The sequence below is a fragment of the Lepisosteus platostomus genome, chromosome 8 (genome assembly GCF_059453375.1).
Source record: "Lepisosteus platostomus isolate fLepPlt1 chromosome 8, fLepPlt1.hap1, whole genome shotgun sequence".
Classification (NCBI taxonomy): Eukaryota; Metazoa; Chordata; class Actinopteri; order Semionotiformes; family Lepisosteidae; genus Lepisosteus; species Lepisosteus platostomus.
The window spans coordinates 18,000,711-18,018,955 of NC_142618.1; the positions used below are offsets into that span (position 1 = coordinate 18,000,711).

Sequence of the window (18,245 nt, forward strand, 5' to 3'; positions counted from 1 at the left end):
TTCTTTTCAGTTCGCTCCCCTCCCTAGAACATTTATCTTCGCATCCAGCATACAGTATATCTCAAAACTCACTCTTGCAGACTACAGTCTCGACACGCATCAGTAGGTGTGATACCGATGACATCTTCCTTCATGCCTCGGACATGAGAGGTAGCCCTTTTGTATCGTGGAAGGCTGGAATACAGTTTTAGTTGAATATTCCAATAGATTTCCTTGTGGCAAGGCTTAAAAGCGTTTGGAGTCACGACATGGTTTCATCAGTGAGCTGCTGCTCAGTGTACAGCAGTTGTGCTAAGTCCTGTACTTCAGTGCTCTCTAGGGGGCTGCCAGCTGTCAGCTTGAGCTCGTTCCAATTGTGGTGTGCTGGCTCTGTGGCTAAGGATCTGCGCCTGTGACTGGAAGGTTGCTGGTTCAAATCCTCTGGCTGGCAGAGGAATCCTACTCTGTTGGGCCCCTGAGCAAGGCCCTTAACCCCAACTGCTCCAGGGGTGCTGTATAAATGGCTGACCCTGTGCTCTGACCCCCAGCTTCTCTCCCTGTCTGTGTGTCTCATGGAGAGCAAGCTGGGGTGTGTGAAAAGACAAATTCCTAATGCAAGAAATTGTGTATGGCTAACAAAGTGATCTGATCTTAGAACATTATTAGTTCAGAGCTGAGGACTCATTTCAGCAGTCCCGCTGAATCCTGTACTTGTTCTCTATGATTGGTATTTTTCTAGAGTACTGTCTCAGTACACAGCTGCTTACTGGCCAGGGGATCACTTCCAGTTAGTGTGCTGCTCTCGGTTTGATACAATGAATTAGAAAGTATTTAATTAAGTAGAATTACACCACTGTGGGTCTTGACTAAATGGTCTGATGGCACTGTTTGCCATTCGCTCTTATTCTTTCCCCTGGCCGTCCTCTGCCAGTGAGTCTGATTGTGTTTATCGAACCTGGATGTGCCTGGTGAGGGCAGTTCTGTACATGCAGGCTGTGTGGCAGACAGAGAAGATACTGATCATGAATAATAATTCCTCACACTTTCTGGACACTCCACTCAACAGGCTACACAGATACTGGGGATCCCCTCCACCACCCCCAGTGTGCAGCCCCACCTGGATGATGCTCCAGTCTGCTCACACACACCAGCTCGCAGTGGGGAGGAGAGCAGAGTGATGAAGCCAGTTCAGAGAGGGGGATTATTAGGAGGCCATGAGGGGTAAGGGACAATGGGAAATTTGGCCAGGATACCAGGGTAACACCCATACTCTTTTCAAGAAACACCCTGGGATTTTTGATGACCACAGAGAGTCAGGACCTCCTTTTAACGCTCATATTTTAAAAGTGACGTTTAATTTATAACTTTTGAGTAGGAAAAAAATAGGAACTTTTACAATTAAGCAACTTTGTAAATGAAGTAAGGAATCAATTAAGGGTTTAAGCTCTGGAATGACCAAAGGCAGATGTGTGGACTTCCAGGGAAGATACCAGAAACTTCAGTTCTAGATAATCGGTTTCCAATCCTGGTTTCGTGGGCGGGGGAGCGCTGTCTCTACTGGATTTGTACCAACGGGGCCGTTAAGCCAGAGCTGTGTGGTGCTCCATCACCTGCGCTGCAGGCTAGTATTATACTAAGTGCTAACGGATTGTTTGCTTGTTTTGTGTCCCCAGGATTTGGCTTTCAAAAAATAGCCCGCTAAGGAGTTTTTAAGAGAAAGAGTTTTAAAAACGTCACCACAGGGGCGCGGTTTTAATTTCGGAAATCTGTGTTCCAGAGAGACCCGAGACCCGCTGCCTCTAGACAAGTGGTTTGCCCAGTCCCAGAGCGAGGTGCTCGTGGCTTCAGGATGATGCGGATTCACCTCGCTTTCCTTTTGGCCGTCTTCTCTGGTAAGAAAACGCGCTCGGCTGAGATTCTCTCCGCTGTTTCGATCGCTGTCGCTCAAGCTGGTCGTTCTTCGTATTAAAGGGCGATGAACAGGAACAGGAACAGAGACGGGGGGGAGAGCGCAAAAAGTCTTCACTTTTCACTAAACTATAGATTAACTAGCCGGAGTACGAACTCACTCCGCTGTACTCATTTATTAAGGCTTTAAATAAGTGAAAATACGTATTGTAACAAACTGAATTATTCTGGGGGAAGTGTGATATCAAAAGTGAAAGTGCAGTGCTTATCGGGTCCATTTCTTGAAGCACTACAGTAAGTTAATGACTGTAAACAGAATAAACAGAAGGACCTGGTTGCTCGTATTGAAACTGAAAGTTTAGGAATGAGAAAAATCCTCCTCGTTAATTTCCCTTTGGCTCAAGAGGCTGGGTCCCTGTTGGGTGACCCCTGGAGGCCTGGGTTCGAGTCCCTGACGGTGGGGGGCTGGCCTGAGGTAGCAGAGGTGAAGGTGCATACCCATGTGAACCCAGGGGTGTTCCAATACAGCATATCTATCGGTGGCTCTGTGGCTAAGGCTCTGGGCCTGTGACTGGAAGGTTGCCGGTTCAAATCCTGTGGCTGGCAGAGGAATCCTACTCTGTTGGGCCCCTGAGCAAGGCCCTTAACCCCAACTGCTCCAAGGGTGCCGTACAATGGCAGACCCTGTGCTCTGACCCCAAGCGTCTCTCTGTGTCTGTATCTCCATGGAGAAAAGCTGGGGTATGCGAAAAGACGAATTCCTAATGCAGGAAATTGTATAGGGCTAATAAAGAAATATATATTAACATGATTTCTACAGTATATTTATACCCCCCAAGAAATTTCCTTGTGGAAGTCAGGCGTCAGCGACTGTTGTGGTAGCAGAGGACCACAGTCTGCAGGATGGCTTTTACCGTAGTTAACAGGTGTGCAATAATCTGTTGTAAAAGAATTGTATCGTAACTTCTGCCTCGTCTAGCTGTTACACTGCTGCGCTGACTTCTCGGTTTTGTGAGATACGGTCTGTCACTGTGTTGTCACGCTGGGAGTGTGCTGGTAAACAAACGTCCCCTGTGGGACAGGAAAGCGCTGTTGTGTTTAAAACCGCAGTTGTCTTGTACTCGCTGTTGGTACAGGTACAGGTATGTGGTCATGAAAAAGCATCTGTATGTTTTGGATAAATTGCAGACACAGGCGAGATGCCAGTAGCTGTGTGCAGTCCTGTGGTTGATTAATCCTGCTGTTCAGGCTTATTTCATATATTATTTTTAGCTGGCCCAGTCTGTCTTGACTCACAGGAGAGTTTGTGATGTGACCCACTGATCATGTCTTTTACACTTAACTGGGCAGTGAGACATTTCGGACAAAATGGCAATTTCAGTCCTCTGGAGAGAAGAGGACCGATTTGTTCAGCATGAAGAGTGGGTGTGAATGCACTGCGATGAGCTGGGCTGCCTAAGCCCATGCATTTCACAACAACACAGCAAGATACAGCAGAGATCTTCCTTCTTCATTTTGAAGAAGGAGGAACTGACACCAGGAGCATTGTATTTCTTCTAGGGCTGGAAAAACAGGGGGGTTTCTAAAGAGAACTGCAGCTGAAACTGGTCACCCCACAGTAAGTCATCATTGTATTACTCCCGAAGGCAAACAGGGCTGGTTCGCTCCTCCTGCAGGGAACTGGACTCCTCCAGTGGCAATATTTTCATGTCAAGAAGGTTGTTTTATAAATTCAAAAACATCTGAACCACTGCAGTCTGAAGTCATGGTGTTCTTCCACATGTGACATCATGCCCACTTTGCATCTCCAGGGCGTCGCCATTCGTTTTCAGTGCTTCAGTCAAGTCCATTCAGCTGTTCTCCAGGTCTGAATCAGGGGCAAACTGCTAAGAGCCTTTAAGACCTACAGGAACCAGGCACTCGGGCAGCAGTTTCCTACCCCTAGTCTACATCACTTGAGACAAACATACTGTGCATACTCAACCAAGAACACAAGCAACTGCAATACAGGACCACTCTGCTGTACTGCTGGGACAATTAGATACGGGAACAGTAAGCTATGAGATTGATTTTTCTGGCTACTATGAAACAGTCCAATGGCAACAGATGCATACACCTATAGTTTTATTAATACAATTAATCCATCCATCCATTTTCTAACAGATTCTTCTAATTCAGGTTCACAGGGGGCTGATGTCTGTCCCAGCAAGCAATGGGCACAAGGCAGGGTACACCCTGGACTAGACACCAGTCCATCGCAGGGCAAACAGACACACACTCACACCAGGACCAATGTCTCTGCACTGTATGAGGAAACTGGAGCACCCGGAGGAAATTGATGCATACACAGGGAGAACATACACACTCCCACAGATGACACCCCAGGACTTGAACCCAGGGCACCAGCGCTGCGAGGCTCACCACAACTCAGCGCTGCCCAGTACAAATAATTAAGAGGGCAAAATAACCAATCCACAATTGAAGATATACAATAATCCCTTATCTAACACGTCTTTCTTCAATGCAATTTTGATTAAACATAAAAATACATCTTAAAAAAATAACAGGAAAAATCAATGGGAAGAAATGTACAACATGAAAAATTTGAAGACGCACAGTTTGTCAGAAGTAGTGCCCATAGTAACATGCTCCAGAATCGTGGAGCAATCTCTCTGACATTCCTGGCACCCCAAAACACCTCCTCTCTCGGTCTCATGTGTGCTGTTACTGCAAGAGCCTCTCTGGTGACGTCTTTGCCTTGTCTGACTGTTGTCTGTGCTTTTGGTTAATAGCCTTCCAAAAGCTGTAAGGGTAAGGCTTTTTAGTGTAACTGTATGCAAGGTTATGACATTAAAGGGAGGGTAGAGATTCTGGATTAGATACGTAGAGGTATGAGTGCCCTCAGCTTTTACCATTCAAAGGTAATGATTTAATCATTTTTATTTACCATAGGGGAATTTCACAACTATACAATGCTAGTACAACATATGTATACATTTGCTATGTATTTTAATTTCAAGACCAGTTCAATATGGGCAGAGCCTTTCATTTCTGTGTAATAGATGTAAATAGTGTGATGCCGCAGGGGGTACAGTCAACTACCGGCCACTGGAATAGGAGGGACTCCAAATACAGGCACCTCAATACTGAAGTTAGAGTGAACAGTGACTTAACTGAATAAAGAAAATATGCACAAATACACAAACAAGTCTAAAATAACACCTACTGTAGGTCACTTTGGGAGTAGCTAATTTGGGGTAATGCCCTGATTATGTATTGGGGTTTACCTGCCCGTGATATGTTTTCTTCTCAAACAAACTATTTGTTTTGCCGTAATTTGTTCAGAAAGCCAAAACAAAAATAATGTCTTTCCCCCGCTCAGTCAGGTCCAAGGGTCTTATTACAGTCTTTGGTCCTGCGATTCAGTCTTTCTTTCTCTCTTCCCCAAGTGTGTTTAGTTTAGTTTTCTCCTCTTTGTGAAGTCTGGCAGCAGGTGCACCCTCCCCTCGGTCTGCTGGTTTCCTTTTCAGCCCAGCTTCTGTCTTCTCCTGCACTTCAAACAGCCACCTTCTCTCTCGAGCAGGCATCAACCCACACTTCTCCTCTAGAATGTTCCGCAAAACAAGTTTAAAAACACGCCCTCACGTACCGTAACGCTTAGCAGCTTTGACACGGCGAGCTTTGATTCTCCACAAGAAGATTTCCTCTCATACTGTAGGTCTCTCTGCACTAGATTTCTCTTTCATCTCTCTTGTGTTTCATTCTGGAGACGTGCAGATAAACACAAGGGACATAGACCTCTATCTGCAGTACAGGGAGAAACAGAGTGAGAAAGAGGAGCTTGTTGGGGAAAGAGAAAGATCATGAATTTACAGTTTCCTTTGGAATCAGTTTCTGGAGCGGATTCCAGACCTGGTGGAACACAATGTGATACTTCAGTTGTACGGTGTAACTAACGCAGCCTGTCCCTCAGGTGAGGGGGGCGAAGGGCGTGGTAGATGGCTGCCACCCTGATAAGATAAGATCACTTTATTGGCCATATACAATTTCTTCCATTAGGAATTTGTCTTTTCACATACCCAAGCTTGCTCTCCATGAGACACACAGACAGGGAGAGAGAAACTGGGGGTCAGAGCACAGGGTCAGCCATTTATATGGCACTGGATTTGAACCAGCAACCTTCTAGCCACAGGCACAGATCCTTAGCCACAGTGCCACCGCTCTGCCCCAATCTGTTCCGTCTGCTTGTGCAGTGGGGCTCAGGCTCCTGTGGGTCCTGTCCTCCTGCGCTGCTCGATCATCGCCTGTATCCCCTTCACATCCACTGCGCTCTCCCCTGATTCCTCTTCACCTCCTGTGTCACACGTCTGTACTGGTGCCGTTAGTGTTTTTGTAGGTCTGCCGGCCACCCCGCCCTCCTCAGTTAATCTAGTTGATTTTTTAAAAATGCTTTTCCATGTTCCTTCCCTGCTGTCCCTGATCGCTGCTGTGATTCGCTCGCTCTAGTCTTTCCTTTGAGAAGAGCTGCTGCTGTTAAGTCCTGTTTCTTCTTCATTTACAGGGGCGTCCACCTCCCTGTTGGAAGGGACCCTGCTGAACCGGGCTGTTGGACAGAGTGTCAGTTTTGAAGCCCCGGTGTTCATGAGGGGTTTTCTGCAGCTGGATGGTCTCACTATCGCAGAGGTGAGCGAAAAGAAAACAGATGAACCTCCACCGCGTCTCAGAGGGAGACTGACCTGGGACAGTCAGACGGGACTCTTCAAGATCTCCGATTTGAACCCAGAGGACAGAGGGGTTTATAAAGTGGAGAACTTTGATGGAGGGGTGCAAGACATGGTGACCTTTACCCTAGAGGTGTACGGTAAGTGTGTCCCTTGACTGCTCTGCTAGTGTCCATGGCTGGATTACCAGCATCATGGGGAGAGGGCAGGGCTCTGCACTCTGCACCACAAGCTCATGGCTACAGGATAAGGACTTCTAGGCTGTGACTGGAAATGAGAACTTACTCTCAAGTGGTTAACTGGTTTGAAGAATTCCTGTTGTACAGTACCCCATTGGTGTCTTTATGCAAGTTGTGACTTTGTGTTTCCTTCCTTGCAGCGCTGGAGTTTTCACTGTGTGGTCTGTGCTGTATTGCTTGTTTTGTCAAAATGACTGAACTCAGTCTAATCTAGAGATACTGTAACCACTGCTTCTTGGAAGTGTTACTGTGTCTTTGTGCAGAAGAAATCCAGCAGGAGGTGTTGGTTTGAGGGTTGACAGCTGGAGAGATGACGGGTTCAGTGAAGTTTAGGACTGAGCTAGATTGTCTCTCTGTTTCACCAGCACAGTCAGTCTCAGCAGTGGGGTAGACAGGGTGTTTCAGGAGTTAGGTTTTGTGTTGACATACAGGAACATGTGGCACCACAGCTGTATGGTCTGCCCAGATTTCAATGTCCACATTTTCTCCAGTCCTGTAACTAAAGCAGGAGAAAGGAAACGAGCTCCAGAACTCTGCATGGATGTATTGGGGATTGACCTGACCATTACTCTGTTTCTTCAGTTCTTACCACACGAATATGTACTCCTGCACAGTTGGACAGTTTGGTTTTACAGTGTTCTTTCTGCTTTGGTGTTATTGTCAGAATGTAAAATCAAATTAAAAATGTTAGAATACCTTCCAGACTTCTAGTCACACATGTCTTTACGTCATGTCAGGAGAGGAATATCCTCTGTGTGTATTTATTTCTAATAAACATCTTGAAAATGTAATATATATTATATATATAAATCAGTTTAAATCTGATTTTCCTTTTTTGGTTTGTGTTCTCTGGGTGCCCTGAGCAACTTTGCCCTCACTGCTCTCCTCTCTCTGTTCAGATCCTGTCTCTCTTCCTCAAGTGAGAGTCACTAGTCGTGGTGGGACCTGCTTTCTGGAGTGTTCTGTGAAGAACGGGAGAGAGGTGACCCTGTTGTTGAAGAGCAGGGGAAGGACACTGAGCCACACCGTTGACCCTGACCTCAACGCCCCCCTGATTCTCCATCGAGAACTCTCTGAATCCTACAGCTGTGTGGCCTCTAACCCAGCCAGCAATGAATCAGTCACAGTCCACCCTGATCAGCACTGTGGAGGTGAGTCCGTTTCCAATCTAAGCACACCGACCCCGAGCTCCCTCTGCCTGTGCTGCACCTGCTCAGTAGGCAGACTGTCTGGGTGAAGTGAGGGTACAAGTCACATACAACTCAAAATAATGCAAGTTTCACAAGAGCTCAAATTTGAATTAAACTGGAAAGCAGGCTAACTGAAGAAATATTGCAGTTAACATGAATCACAGTAGTTCATAACATGCTTTAAACATTATTATAGAAAGCAAACAAAGCTGAACTGTATCCATGTGAAAATGTTAAAATCCTTAATGCTTTAACAATGAACTAACTGCCAATTAAACCCCACTGTGGCTATTGACGGTTGTAGTGGCCTGAAGCAGCATCTAGGGGACAAAGAGCTATAATTACACCTTTGTTTAGTTCCACACTTCTCGATATCAGGGCTGCCAACAAGGCAGGCTGGAAGGGAACAGATTTAGGCCCCCTCATCTCCATTCTCCATCTCCCCTCTCGAGTCAGACGCCCTCCACTGTGGGGGTCGGTAGTTCACGTCCCTGCTCTTCTGTTACGAGTGCAGGTCACCCTGATGAGCACTTCCCTCCAGGAAATCTCTAGTCTCTTAACTGTGGATCTGTGTTTATGTGAGTCTCTTCACATGGGATCTGTTTGTGTGAGTCTTTTACTGCGGGTTTCTGTGTGTGTGAGAATCTCTTCACAGGGGATCTGTGTGCGTGTACACAATAAAAATAGTGTAAAATGTTGGGGTACCTCAAGGTGTCACATGAGAATGTATGTGTGCTGTAGTGGATGTGCACACTTCAGGGTCCTGGAGATAAATTGAGGTCATTGGTTAGTCAGGATCAGTCCCACAGGGTGTGGGGCTATCAAGAGGTAAGAGACCCACACAGTTCTAGAGGAAGCTGGGGTATAGAAGAGGCTCACCAGGCAGCTGTGACTGGGAACAGCACCGTTCGATCAAACAGTACATACAGTATTTCCTACATTTCATTACCTTGTTTCATTCAGTGTTTCATTAAGGCATCATTGATATTGGTGTGGAAGGAATGTTACTGAGAAGAGTGCAGTACAGTGTGAGATAACTGGTGTCTAATACTGAACAGAGTGTTACTGAGCAGAGTGTTGTGACAGTTGGTAGCAAAAGATCACAACACTGATAAAGAAATTGTGGACACTGTGCAAACAGGTGATGCTTGAAGACATCCCAAAATATAATCAGGAGTTAATCTTCAGTCCACCACAGTGCATGGTATGAGAATGGGCCCTAGATGTGGAGAAAGAGAGAGGAGGAACAGTGGATTCTTACTCTACACATTTATACACACAGTTAACCAAACACAGTTAAATACTCAAGGGATTTCCTGCTAAAAGGAAAACAGTTTCACACTCTATGATGAAATGAGGACACAGAGTCACGTGAAGCTTCAGGGGTATTCATCTGGAACAGAGAACAGGAAATGCAGATTTACTTACAGAGGAGGGGGTGTCTGGAATAGGCTTCCCAGCCAAGTGCTTTAGGCCCAAACTCTGCACACCCTTCCAGGTGATTGTACTGCTCTTCCACTGTAGTAGCTTTCATTTGTCTATTTTAAGTTTTAAACATCCTATTAACTTCACAAGGACTGTGTGAAGTTCCAGTGCTCACGTGATCGGTGTTGGTGTGGAGAGAGGCGGGCCAGGACTGACCAGTCATAATGGAAGCAGGCGTCTGTCAATGTTTTGCCTTGTCATAAGACATTAGATCAAAGGTATACTCTGGTTATCCATCGCATTACACATTCAAGGGGAACTGCAACGTAATTTTTATATTTCAGGTTTAGAAACGTTCGGCATTAATGAGTGCATTTCAAGCCACAATAAAAGTCAAATGTGCACAGTAACTTGTGAAACCCCCAGTTCCTATGACATTGTAAACAAGCAGTCTTGTGAAAATATCTCTTTTAATCCAACTGAAATATTGCTCTCGACTTCAAGACTCTTTAGCCCATAAATAGAACTTACTTATTAACTCTGCATGCAGATCACGCTGGAACATTTCTGAGTGAAATGTCTGCTGCACAACCTGTACTTATGCGCTCGTACATCGCATTCCATTAGGCATTACAGTGACTAGTGAGCAGGAAGGGCCACAATACGTCACAATAACAGTACTTTCACAAAGTTCATGATTTAATTTGAAAATAGATAATGTTTCCTATTTATTTTCTTACCGTGATTTAATGACTGGTCTGAGAAATTGGGACTGCAGTTCTTCTCTCAATTGCCAGTCACCAGTCACAGTGCTACTACAAGTATGGGAGTTCTGGCCACTCAGCAGTTCTCGAGTTTACATTATTTACATTGTTCCTCTGAGTATGCTGAATTATTACTAATATTTATTCTTTATAGTCATTTTACAATTGTTATAAAGCTCAATTTGCATATCTAAATTACAGACGTTCCTGAACAGGAAGAGCAGTATTGTATTGATGTTTTCTGACTGTTGCAATCGGTAGTAAAGCGTATAGCAAAAGTCTGAATATTTGTCTCTTTTCTAGGTCTTAACACAGCAACTATTATTCTATGCGTCATGAGTGTATCATTGGTTCTGAATGCAGTCATGATTATAGTGCTGATGTATTACAAGAGGAAGATGAAAGATGAAGTAAGTACCTCTTTGTATCCGTCTTAGGGGAAAGAGGGCCACAAAAAGATGAGGCCAGCAAAATAAATTGCACTTGTCTTGCCATTGGACTTGAAAACTAGTTAAAATACAGAGCCTCAGTGCATTGTGTAACACACACACACACAAAACAGATATTCTAATCATTCATCCTTACAGTTGCAACCATTGAAAAATAATTTTCAGTACTATTGATGCCCCTCTGCAGCCCACGATTAGGGCTCCTTCTCAAACTCCCCCCCATGTGGCGCAGCAGAGTGGATCTGAAAAGGATCAGTTTTGGTAGAAGTAGCCAAACTGCCCTTACTGCCTCTGTCCCTGAGCAGGACAATTGAGAGCCCCTCTGGGCCAGGCCACGACCAGGAACGGACCGATCTCGGTTCTGTTCCCCTCACCACCGCACTCCCCTGTGCAACTGGGAGCACCTATACTCCAACACCAGGAAGTGCTAGGGCTCAGTCCTGTCCCCATCACCACTTGATCGGGGTTGCAGCACCTGTGGGAAAACCATTGTGCACAGTGGCTGTAGGTGCGAGGATATTGTCACTCTCCAACACATGTACATGGGTCTTGACAGAAAATAGATCTAAGTGCAGTGCCCTGGAGCCCAAGTCGATTGGAAACCCTTAATCCACAGTATTAATGCTGTTATCCTGGAATATTTAAAGGGTAAGTTTATTCCATGCTGAAAAAAAGAAGAAAGAAAACACGTTTCGGCCGTGGAGCAGGGTCCTCACATCTGAAGAAGGCTCCACGGCCAAAACGTTGTGTTTTCTCTCTTCTTTTTTTCAGCATGGAATAAACTATTACTTGTTCCTTTGCAGCCTACGCATGCTGACGCAGCTCTCCCCCTGAACTATTTAAAGAGCAGTAGAGTATAAAGACATCTCTGTCTCTACCTTTCCCTTAGGGTGTTCTGTACATTACTGCATGCGGACTTATTCAGGCCTGGTCAGGATTACATTAGTATTTAGGTTTTTCCTCAGCATCTGTCTCTCCGTTTCACTGCCCGTTTCTGTCTCTCAGGTGGCAAGACGAAGAGAAGCTGAGGAAACGTTTTTCGATGAAACTGTGAAGCTGTGATGTTCAAACAAGCCCCATCCTCCAGTGAAAGGGGGACAGCATCATGGCCCTTCAGATCACCTCTCATAAAACTAGTGTCATTCCAGACATTTGCACCACTGAAGTACTGGTAGTTGCTGATTTACATTGTAAATGCCATATGAGTAATTGGAGAAATCATGCAGATCTTCCAGCTCCAAGCCCCCCATAATTATACAGATCTATACAGAACACAAACGTACAGTAATGACTGGAGCAGCTGGTGCCTATAAGTAGAAAGCATACTTATTACTTCCCAGGTTTCGACTTGCCCAGTTGAGAAAACGACAGAACGACAGCGTTGACCACAAATGGGGTCATAACCTTCCAAAAGGATCACCCCAATGCTCTTCTCCTGTAATGGGGCAGTTTGTCCAGAACCACTGTCGTGTGACGCGGAAGATGCAGGCTTGAGCTTTTATCTCGCGTAGATTCAGACACGTGGTGTTCAGGAGGAACTCCGCTGGAAAGTGAAGCGAAGGAGGAGCACGGATGAGGCAGGAGATGGAACGCCAACGGAGAACAGGCGGCAGCAAAGTCATCAGGCCCCCAGCTCACGTGAGATCGGAACTCTGCCGTGACCCCGAAGAGCCTCCGAAGGGGAGGCTGTCTGGGCACGGAGGCAGGATGTGGACCAGGAGAGAGTCCACACATGCCGGAATTCGGTAGAGCTCAAGCGATGAGGACAGATTCCTAGCAGAACCCCAGGGGGAAGGAAGAAGAAAAATCAATGATGTTCATGGGCAGGAGGGGGAAGGGTCGAGGGGATTACAGTACACCACTCGTATAGAAAAGTTAACCCTGGTTTGGTAACTTAATATTGGAAATACTGTAGTGATGACCAATGGAAACTGGCAACTACCTGTATATTTACTGCAAAGTCACAATAGTCCAGAAACAAGTGCAGTTTGTGTTCACTGTTTTTGAAGGGTCAAAGGCAATATAATAAATTTTGCAAAAAACATTGTCTTAGTAAATGTATCTTAATTTCTTTTGATAAATTGAAATAGACTTTGTAATACCCTTAAATTAGATTGAACTTGTTTCTCCCTAAGCTTCTGTAGAAAAACCCCTTAAACCCCTTAAGAGCTCTAAGTACAACTAAATCATCATTGTCCTAGAGTCCCCTGTCTCTGCTAGTTTTTTACTGCAGGTGGACCATTAATCATCAGGGCTAATAGGTGCTGTAATAGATCGACTTGCTTCTTTAGATGTTTTTCTACACTCAACCCTTGATAACAAAAATACTCGGAAGTCTTTCAAACTGCTTCAGGACACAGAACTTTATAGACTATCATGCAGTTTCCCCCGAGCGTGCTCACTCAGTTCAAATGAAGAATTCTCTTCCTTATGTCTGACTAAACAGCCCTCAACAGGTGTTCAGACACACCAACCGTGGGAACGATAATGATTTCAACACACTCGCAGTGGGTCGGTGTCTTTTGCAAATCCAATTGGTTGTGAGATTTTGCTCACGAATGAGGGCAATCCGAAAGTCAACAAGGCACGTTCAGTTTTTTAACGGTTGAGAAACATCTCAAAAGACTATACATGGAAAATTAAAATCAATTATCTTGTGATTAAGTCTAAAGAAATACCCAGGACTGACAGTTGTATCCCAGGACCATGGCTGAGAACTATAGCATTATAATGCTAAGTACTAGGGTAGAGAACAACTGCTGGATGCCATTTTAATGATTTTTTATATTTTTGCTTTATATTTATATTTTTATATCCATTTCAATCCTGTTAATGACTTTAGGTTTCATGTATATACAGCATGTCTCTGTGCTCTTGCTGTGTGCTATTGCAGCTGCTCTTTCTCAGCAGGACAGAGAAACACTGTGAGATCGATGTCTCTGTCCTGTCTCTGTCCTGTCCCCACTCCTGTCACACAGCCCTGTCCACTGCAGGACATACAGCACAGCAGCTCCGCCTGCCCTGGTCTTTGTCACTTCACCTCCTCACTCATCTGATCGGGTTTTTACTCAGTTCAAGTGATGAGTGACCCTTGCGACAGAGAAAGGGAAAACTGGATTTAACCAAATCGTCTTCCCAAGTTTTCCCGATCCCCCGTCTCTTTCTGTCTGCAATGTCCCGGGATGAGGACTCGTCCTCCTGTGGACAGGCTGCAGTGTGTTACAGTACCAGTCACCCGGCTCCTTGGAGTCAGACACCAGTTCACTGAAGTGCTGCTTCTGTCACGTCTCTCTTGTGCTGAAAAGAATATTGCAGTGAAATTGTGAGACAGGCTTAAGTGAAGCATTTCTCAGTCATATTAACCTGTGTGCTGCTTTAACGCTTGTTTAGCTCTTGTCCTTATTGCAGTGATTTATATGGCTAATTAATTGTGCCTAATAGTGGCTCATTTATATGGCTAATTAATTAGTTAATTATTATTAATTAACTAATATGGCCGATTTATTGTATTATTATTATTGTATAATTCGTTACACTGTCTGTGTTGTCTGTGTTAAGCTGCTGTTGCACTGCAATTATCCTCACGGGATCAATAAAGTATCTATCTATTTAAACCACACTGTTGCTTAACTGTGACCTTGCCATTTACTAGTAAGACATTTTAGCTATGTGTATGTTGTTCATTTGAATTTTTATGTTTTGCACTTTATAGTTACTTCTTCTTCAGTTGCACGTGCTGTATTTTATTGAAGCTGGATTTCTTATACTGCCGTGAAGCGATGCTCACAGTGATAATGCACTTATTGTACATCATTGGAAAGTGATGGATATGATCCAGTTTAAAAGACATTTCTTGGTTTTATTTTGCACCTCTCTTTAAATATCACACAGTTAAACCTGTCAAAGCAAAATCGGTGCTGTGATTTATTTGTGGTTATGTTTGAGTAGTCCTTGAGATGCTCGATTAGGTCAAGAGAGCTCACCCAGTCAGGCGCTGTACTGGTGAAGAGCAGCTGAGGATTAACTGTGTGGTGAGACTCTCTGGTCTAGAGCCTCTGAATCAGATCCCATCACACAGCAGCTGTCCTGGAGGAAGGCAGCAGATTCAGGGAGCTGTACCACTGGTCAGTGTTCATCCAGTGGACACAGCGGGTCTGTCCTCCTCTGGTCTAGGACACTGTGAGACGCTGAGCAGCTCAGTCCATGATGACTGTCCCTCTGGGTGAAGCTGCACAGAGCAGTGGTGCCGACTGCTGGACAGACTGAGAAAAACAAGTGATGACTGTGATTATAACAGAGAGGTGTCAGGTGTGGGTCTTGATCGTCTGCACACCAACGTGAAGTATTAAGATTCACACTGTGAAAAGAGGTGTTTCCTCATTTATGTTTGCCTGCTTGTTAAGCTCTTTGAATACTATCTCAGGAAATAAATTCATAGAAAAAAACCCCCACAATGTGTTGTCATTCTTTTGGAAACTGTCCCTCTATTTATAATTTTTCCTATATTTTAAGACATTTAGAACTCTTACCTAAAGAGTTAATGCTGTAGTTTAGGACACCTCACAAATGCAAGACAAATAGTAAAAAAACAACACTAAGTCAACCAGTGGAGATACAGTACCTCCAATGGAAGAGGTGTTAGTGGGTCCAGCAGGGGGTGCTCACCCTGTGGTCTCTGTGGGTCCTAATGCCCCAGTATAGTGACGGGGACACTATACTGTAAACAGGCGCCGTCCTTCGGATGAGACGTAAAACCGAGGTCCTGACTCTCGGTGGTCATTAAAAATCCCAGGGCGTTTCTCGAAAAGAGTAGGGGTGTAACCCCGGCGTCTTGGTCAAATTTCCCATTGGCCCTTATCAATCATGGCCTCCTAATAATCCCCCTCTATGAATTGGCTACATTACTCTGCTCTCCTCCCCACTGATAGCTGGTGTGTGGTGAGCATTCTGGCGCACTATGGCTGCCGTCGCATCATCCAGGTGGATGCTGCACATTGGTGGTGATTGAGGGGAGTCCCCATTACCTGTAAAGCGCTTTGAGTGGAGTGTCCAGAAAAGCGCTATATAAATGTTAGCAATTATTATTATTATAGGGCTAGTTTTAGAACTCCATACAGAGTAATAAGCATTAAAAATGATATTTTACCAAGCTAAACTAATGGGTTCTCTGTTTAGAAATATTTGAAATATTTGTAAGTAAACAAATATCTACATAGGAACAAGTAATAGGTTTATTCCATGCTGAAAAGAGAAGAGAGAAAACACAATGTTTCGGCTGTGAAGCCTTCTTCAGGTCTTCAAACCAGTTCTGATAATGACCCCGATCAACCTACTGCTTTAAATTACTAGATTAAGCTCCTTGACTGCAATCCACAGAATCGTCCTTTCACATACCCTTACATTTGACTACATACTGTAAACTAACACATTGTACCCACTGTACCCCTGTATGAAACCCCTGAGTGGAGCCCCTCACTATAATAGCAGAATAAATATCCAAGTGACACCAGGCAGTGACTGGACACACCTGTCATGTCCCATTTGTCTAGATTTCAGTTTGCTTCCCTCCACAGAACGTGTCTCAACACTGTATATATATATCTCTCTCAGAATCCTCCAACACTGACTACAGGTACTATAGTACAGTATGTGCATCAATAGGTGTGATACTGGTGATTAGAACATAAGATGTAGGTCTATTTTATGGTGATTGGGATGTAATTTTAGGCAAATATTACAATAAATTTCGCAGCAAAGGACAGTTAAATAATTTCGTAGTAACAATATTATTACAGTAATAAGCTGTTACCGCATTCATTTCCTGGCGATCCAGTATTGCGCCCCGCATGGTATTAAATCGTCTGTAGCAAGAGTGGTACTAACTCAGTCCAGTACTTGAGTCCCCCCTACAGGGCAGCTGCTGTTAACTTGGGTTTGTTGCAACGGAAAACATTTTAGTACAGAGCAATAGACTCACCTTAGCAGCCACGTTGGTTGCAGCTGGTGTTAACCTTGTGTACAGTGTGTACTGACCACGGCAGCCGGTATTGGTGCTGAAGGGATTTTTATACAACAGACTTTCAACACGTATTAAAGCTTAATGTTAATTTACGAGAATTCATCTTAATTTCCTTTCATCTGGGGAACCTTAATGCCTGGAAAACATTGCCGTTTATTTTTGTTTTACGTAAGAAAGAGCGAGGCTCACATCAGGCACACAAGAAAACGCAGCCACGTCCCCTAAACATTTTAATTCAGTTCCTGGTGTAACAGATGAAGTACAGTATAGCCAAAGTGATAACATTCCTGTCCTGGGAGACTAGTGTTTCACGGAACCCATCGCCGGCTGAACCCACCTCACTGCAGAAACAGTCCTGACCGTCTGTGAGCCGGGAGTCGGCGCTGAACAGGGAAGCGGGGCGGGAGCAGTTGGGAACACTGTGTTTCTAATGACTGAGACACAGCGGCGGAAATTCGCCGGCGAAATTGGCATCGCGATACTGTTCGCCACCAGAGGATCTCGACACTCTGACAGCGGCGTGGGAATGCAGTTTCTTGTCGAACGACATGGGTGTCCCTAATTGGGAACCCTATATTGAATGCTCACGGGGGGTGGTGTGGGGTTTGTCACAGTCTCTATCGGCTCTTGCATATTTTCCGTGGATCGATTCCACACCGGCGCTCTGATGCGGAAAGGGTAGGCCGGAGGGCAGACGGATTCAAAACGCCACAGTCCGGTATATCAGAGGCTGCAAATCACCACTCAAACTGCACAGAAAACGGTTTGGCTCAGAGACAAGTTTGTGGTTTCAGACAACAAAAATATTTTAAAACTTGTTAAACATAAAATGAATGTTTGTGAATAGTTTTTAAAAAATAATACAGTAAAAGTGTGAGCCATCTATTCCAATATTTATGGATGTACATATGTTTGTCCATAGTGCCCAAGAAGCTGCCAGAGGTGAACATATTTAGAGTATCTCGTTCTGCTCAAAGTGCGAAGGATGCTGAAAAGAGAAGAAAGAAAACAGAACGTTTTGGCCGTGGAGCCTTCTTCAGGTGCTCACACCTGAAGACTAGTTTAGTAACTGTACAGTACCTGGATCTAGATTGGTGATATAAATGACGGTTGTGGTCCTTGTGCAAATCGAACAGATCATGTTGTCACTGTGTTTTCACTGCTGTTGCAGCTTGTTCAAAGCACTCTAACAAGATAAGCAAGATCTACCTTTTCTAAATTCCTGTTGATCTTTTAAAGTCATAACAGTCTCTCCTATCGCAATACAGATGATCCTCTCATTTTAACTGTTTCAATAACCTCGCATGCATCAGACGTACAGACCTGCTGGTCTTGAATTACTCGGCTCTGTTTTCTCACCTTTCTTGGACGGATGGGGACTACATGAGCTTTTCTCTATCCCTGCCTCTGGCCCCTGTCTGGAGAGACTGCTACAAGAGTTGAGCCAGCGGCCCATGAACAGCATCTCGTTTCTTCAGATAGAATCGGTAGAATACCAGCCAGGCCCTGGAGACGGGTTCATTTGCATGTGTCTGGTTCCTCCTTGGTAAA

The 18,245-nt window shown here is 44.7% G+C and overlaps 1 protein-coding gene and 1 long non-coding RNA gene across 6 annotated transcripts in view; one reads left to right on the plus strand and one right to left on the minus strand.

Annotated features, from left to right (window-relative positions):
* LOC148656965 (signaling lymphocytic activation molecule-like) overlaps positions 1 to 12,719 on the plus strand; it is a 23,019-nt gene extending 10,300 nt beyond the window's left edge. For 4 of the 5 annotated variants that reach the window (XM_088644355.1, XM_088644356.1, XM_088644358.1 and 1 more), the window contains 5 exons: positions 1,757 to 1,871; positions 6,449 to 6,748; positions 7,747 to 7,998; positions 10,530 to 10,636; positions 11,681 to 12,719. In XM_088644355.1, coding sequence (XP_088500481.1) covers positions 1,757 to 1,871; positions 6,449 to 6,748; positions 7,747 to 7,998; positions 10,530 to 10,636; positions 11,681 to 11,737 — 831 coding nt within the window. In that variant the 3' untranslated portion in view covers positions 11,738 to 12,719. Of the gene's footprint in view, positions 1 to 1,181; positions 1,201 to 1,756; positions 1,872 to 6,448; positions 6,749 to 7,746; positions 7,999 to 10,529; positions 10,637 to 11,680 lie in introns of those variants that run through there. The other variant, XM_088644359.1, reaches the window with a different exon arrangement.
* Positions 12,720 to 17,428: 4,709 nt separating this feature from the next.
* LOC148656966 (uncharacterized) lies at positions 17,429 to 18,222 on the minus strand. The gene is made up of 2 exons (XR_015941084.1): positions 18,054 to 18,222; positions 17,429 to 17,682 (listed from the first exon to the last, which is right to left on the minus strand). It is a non-coding gene; the product is annotated as an uncharacterized LOC148656966 (long non-coding RNA).
* Positions 18,223 to 18,245: the final 23 nt, after the last annotated feature.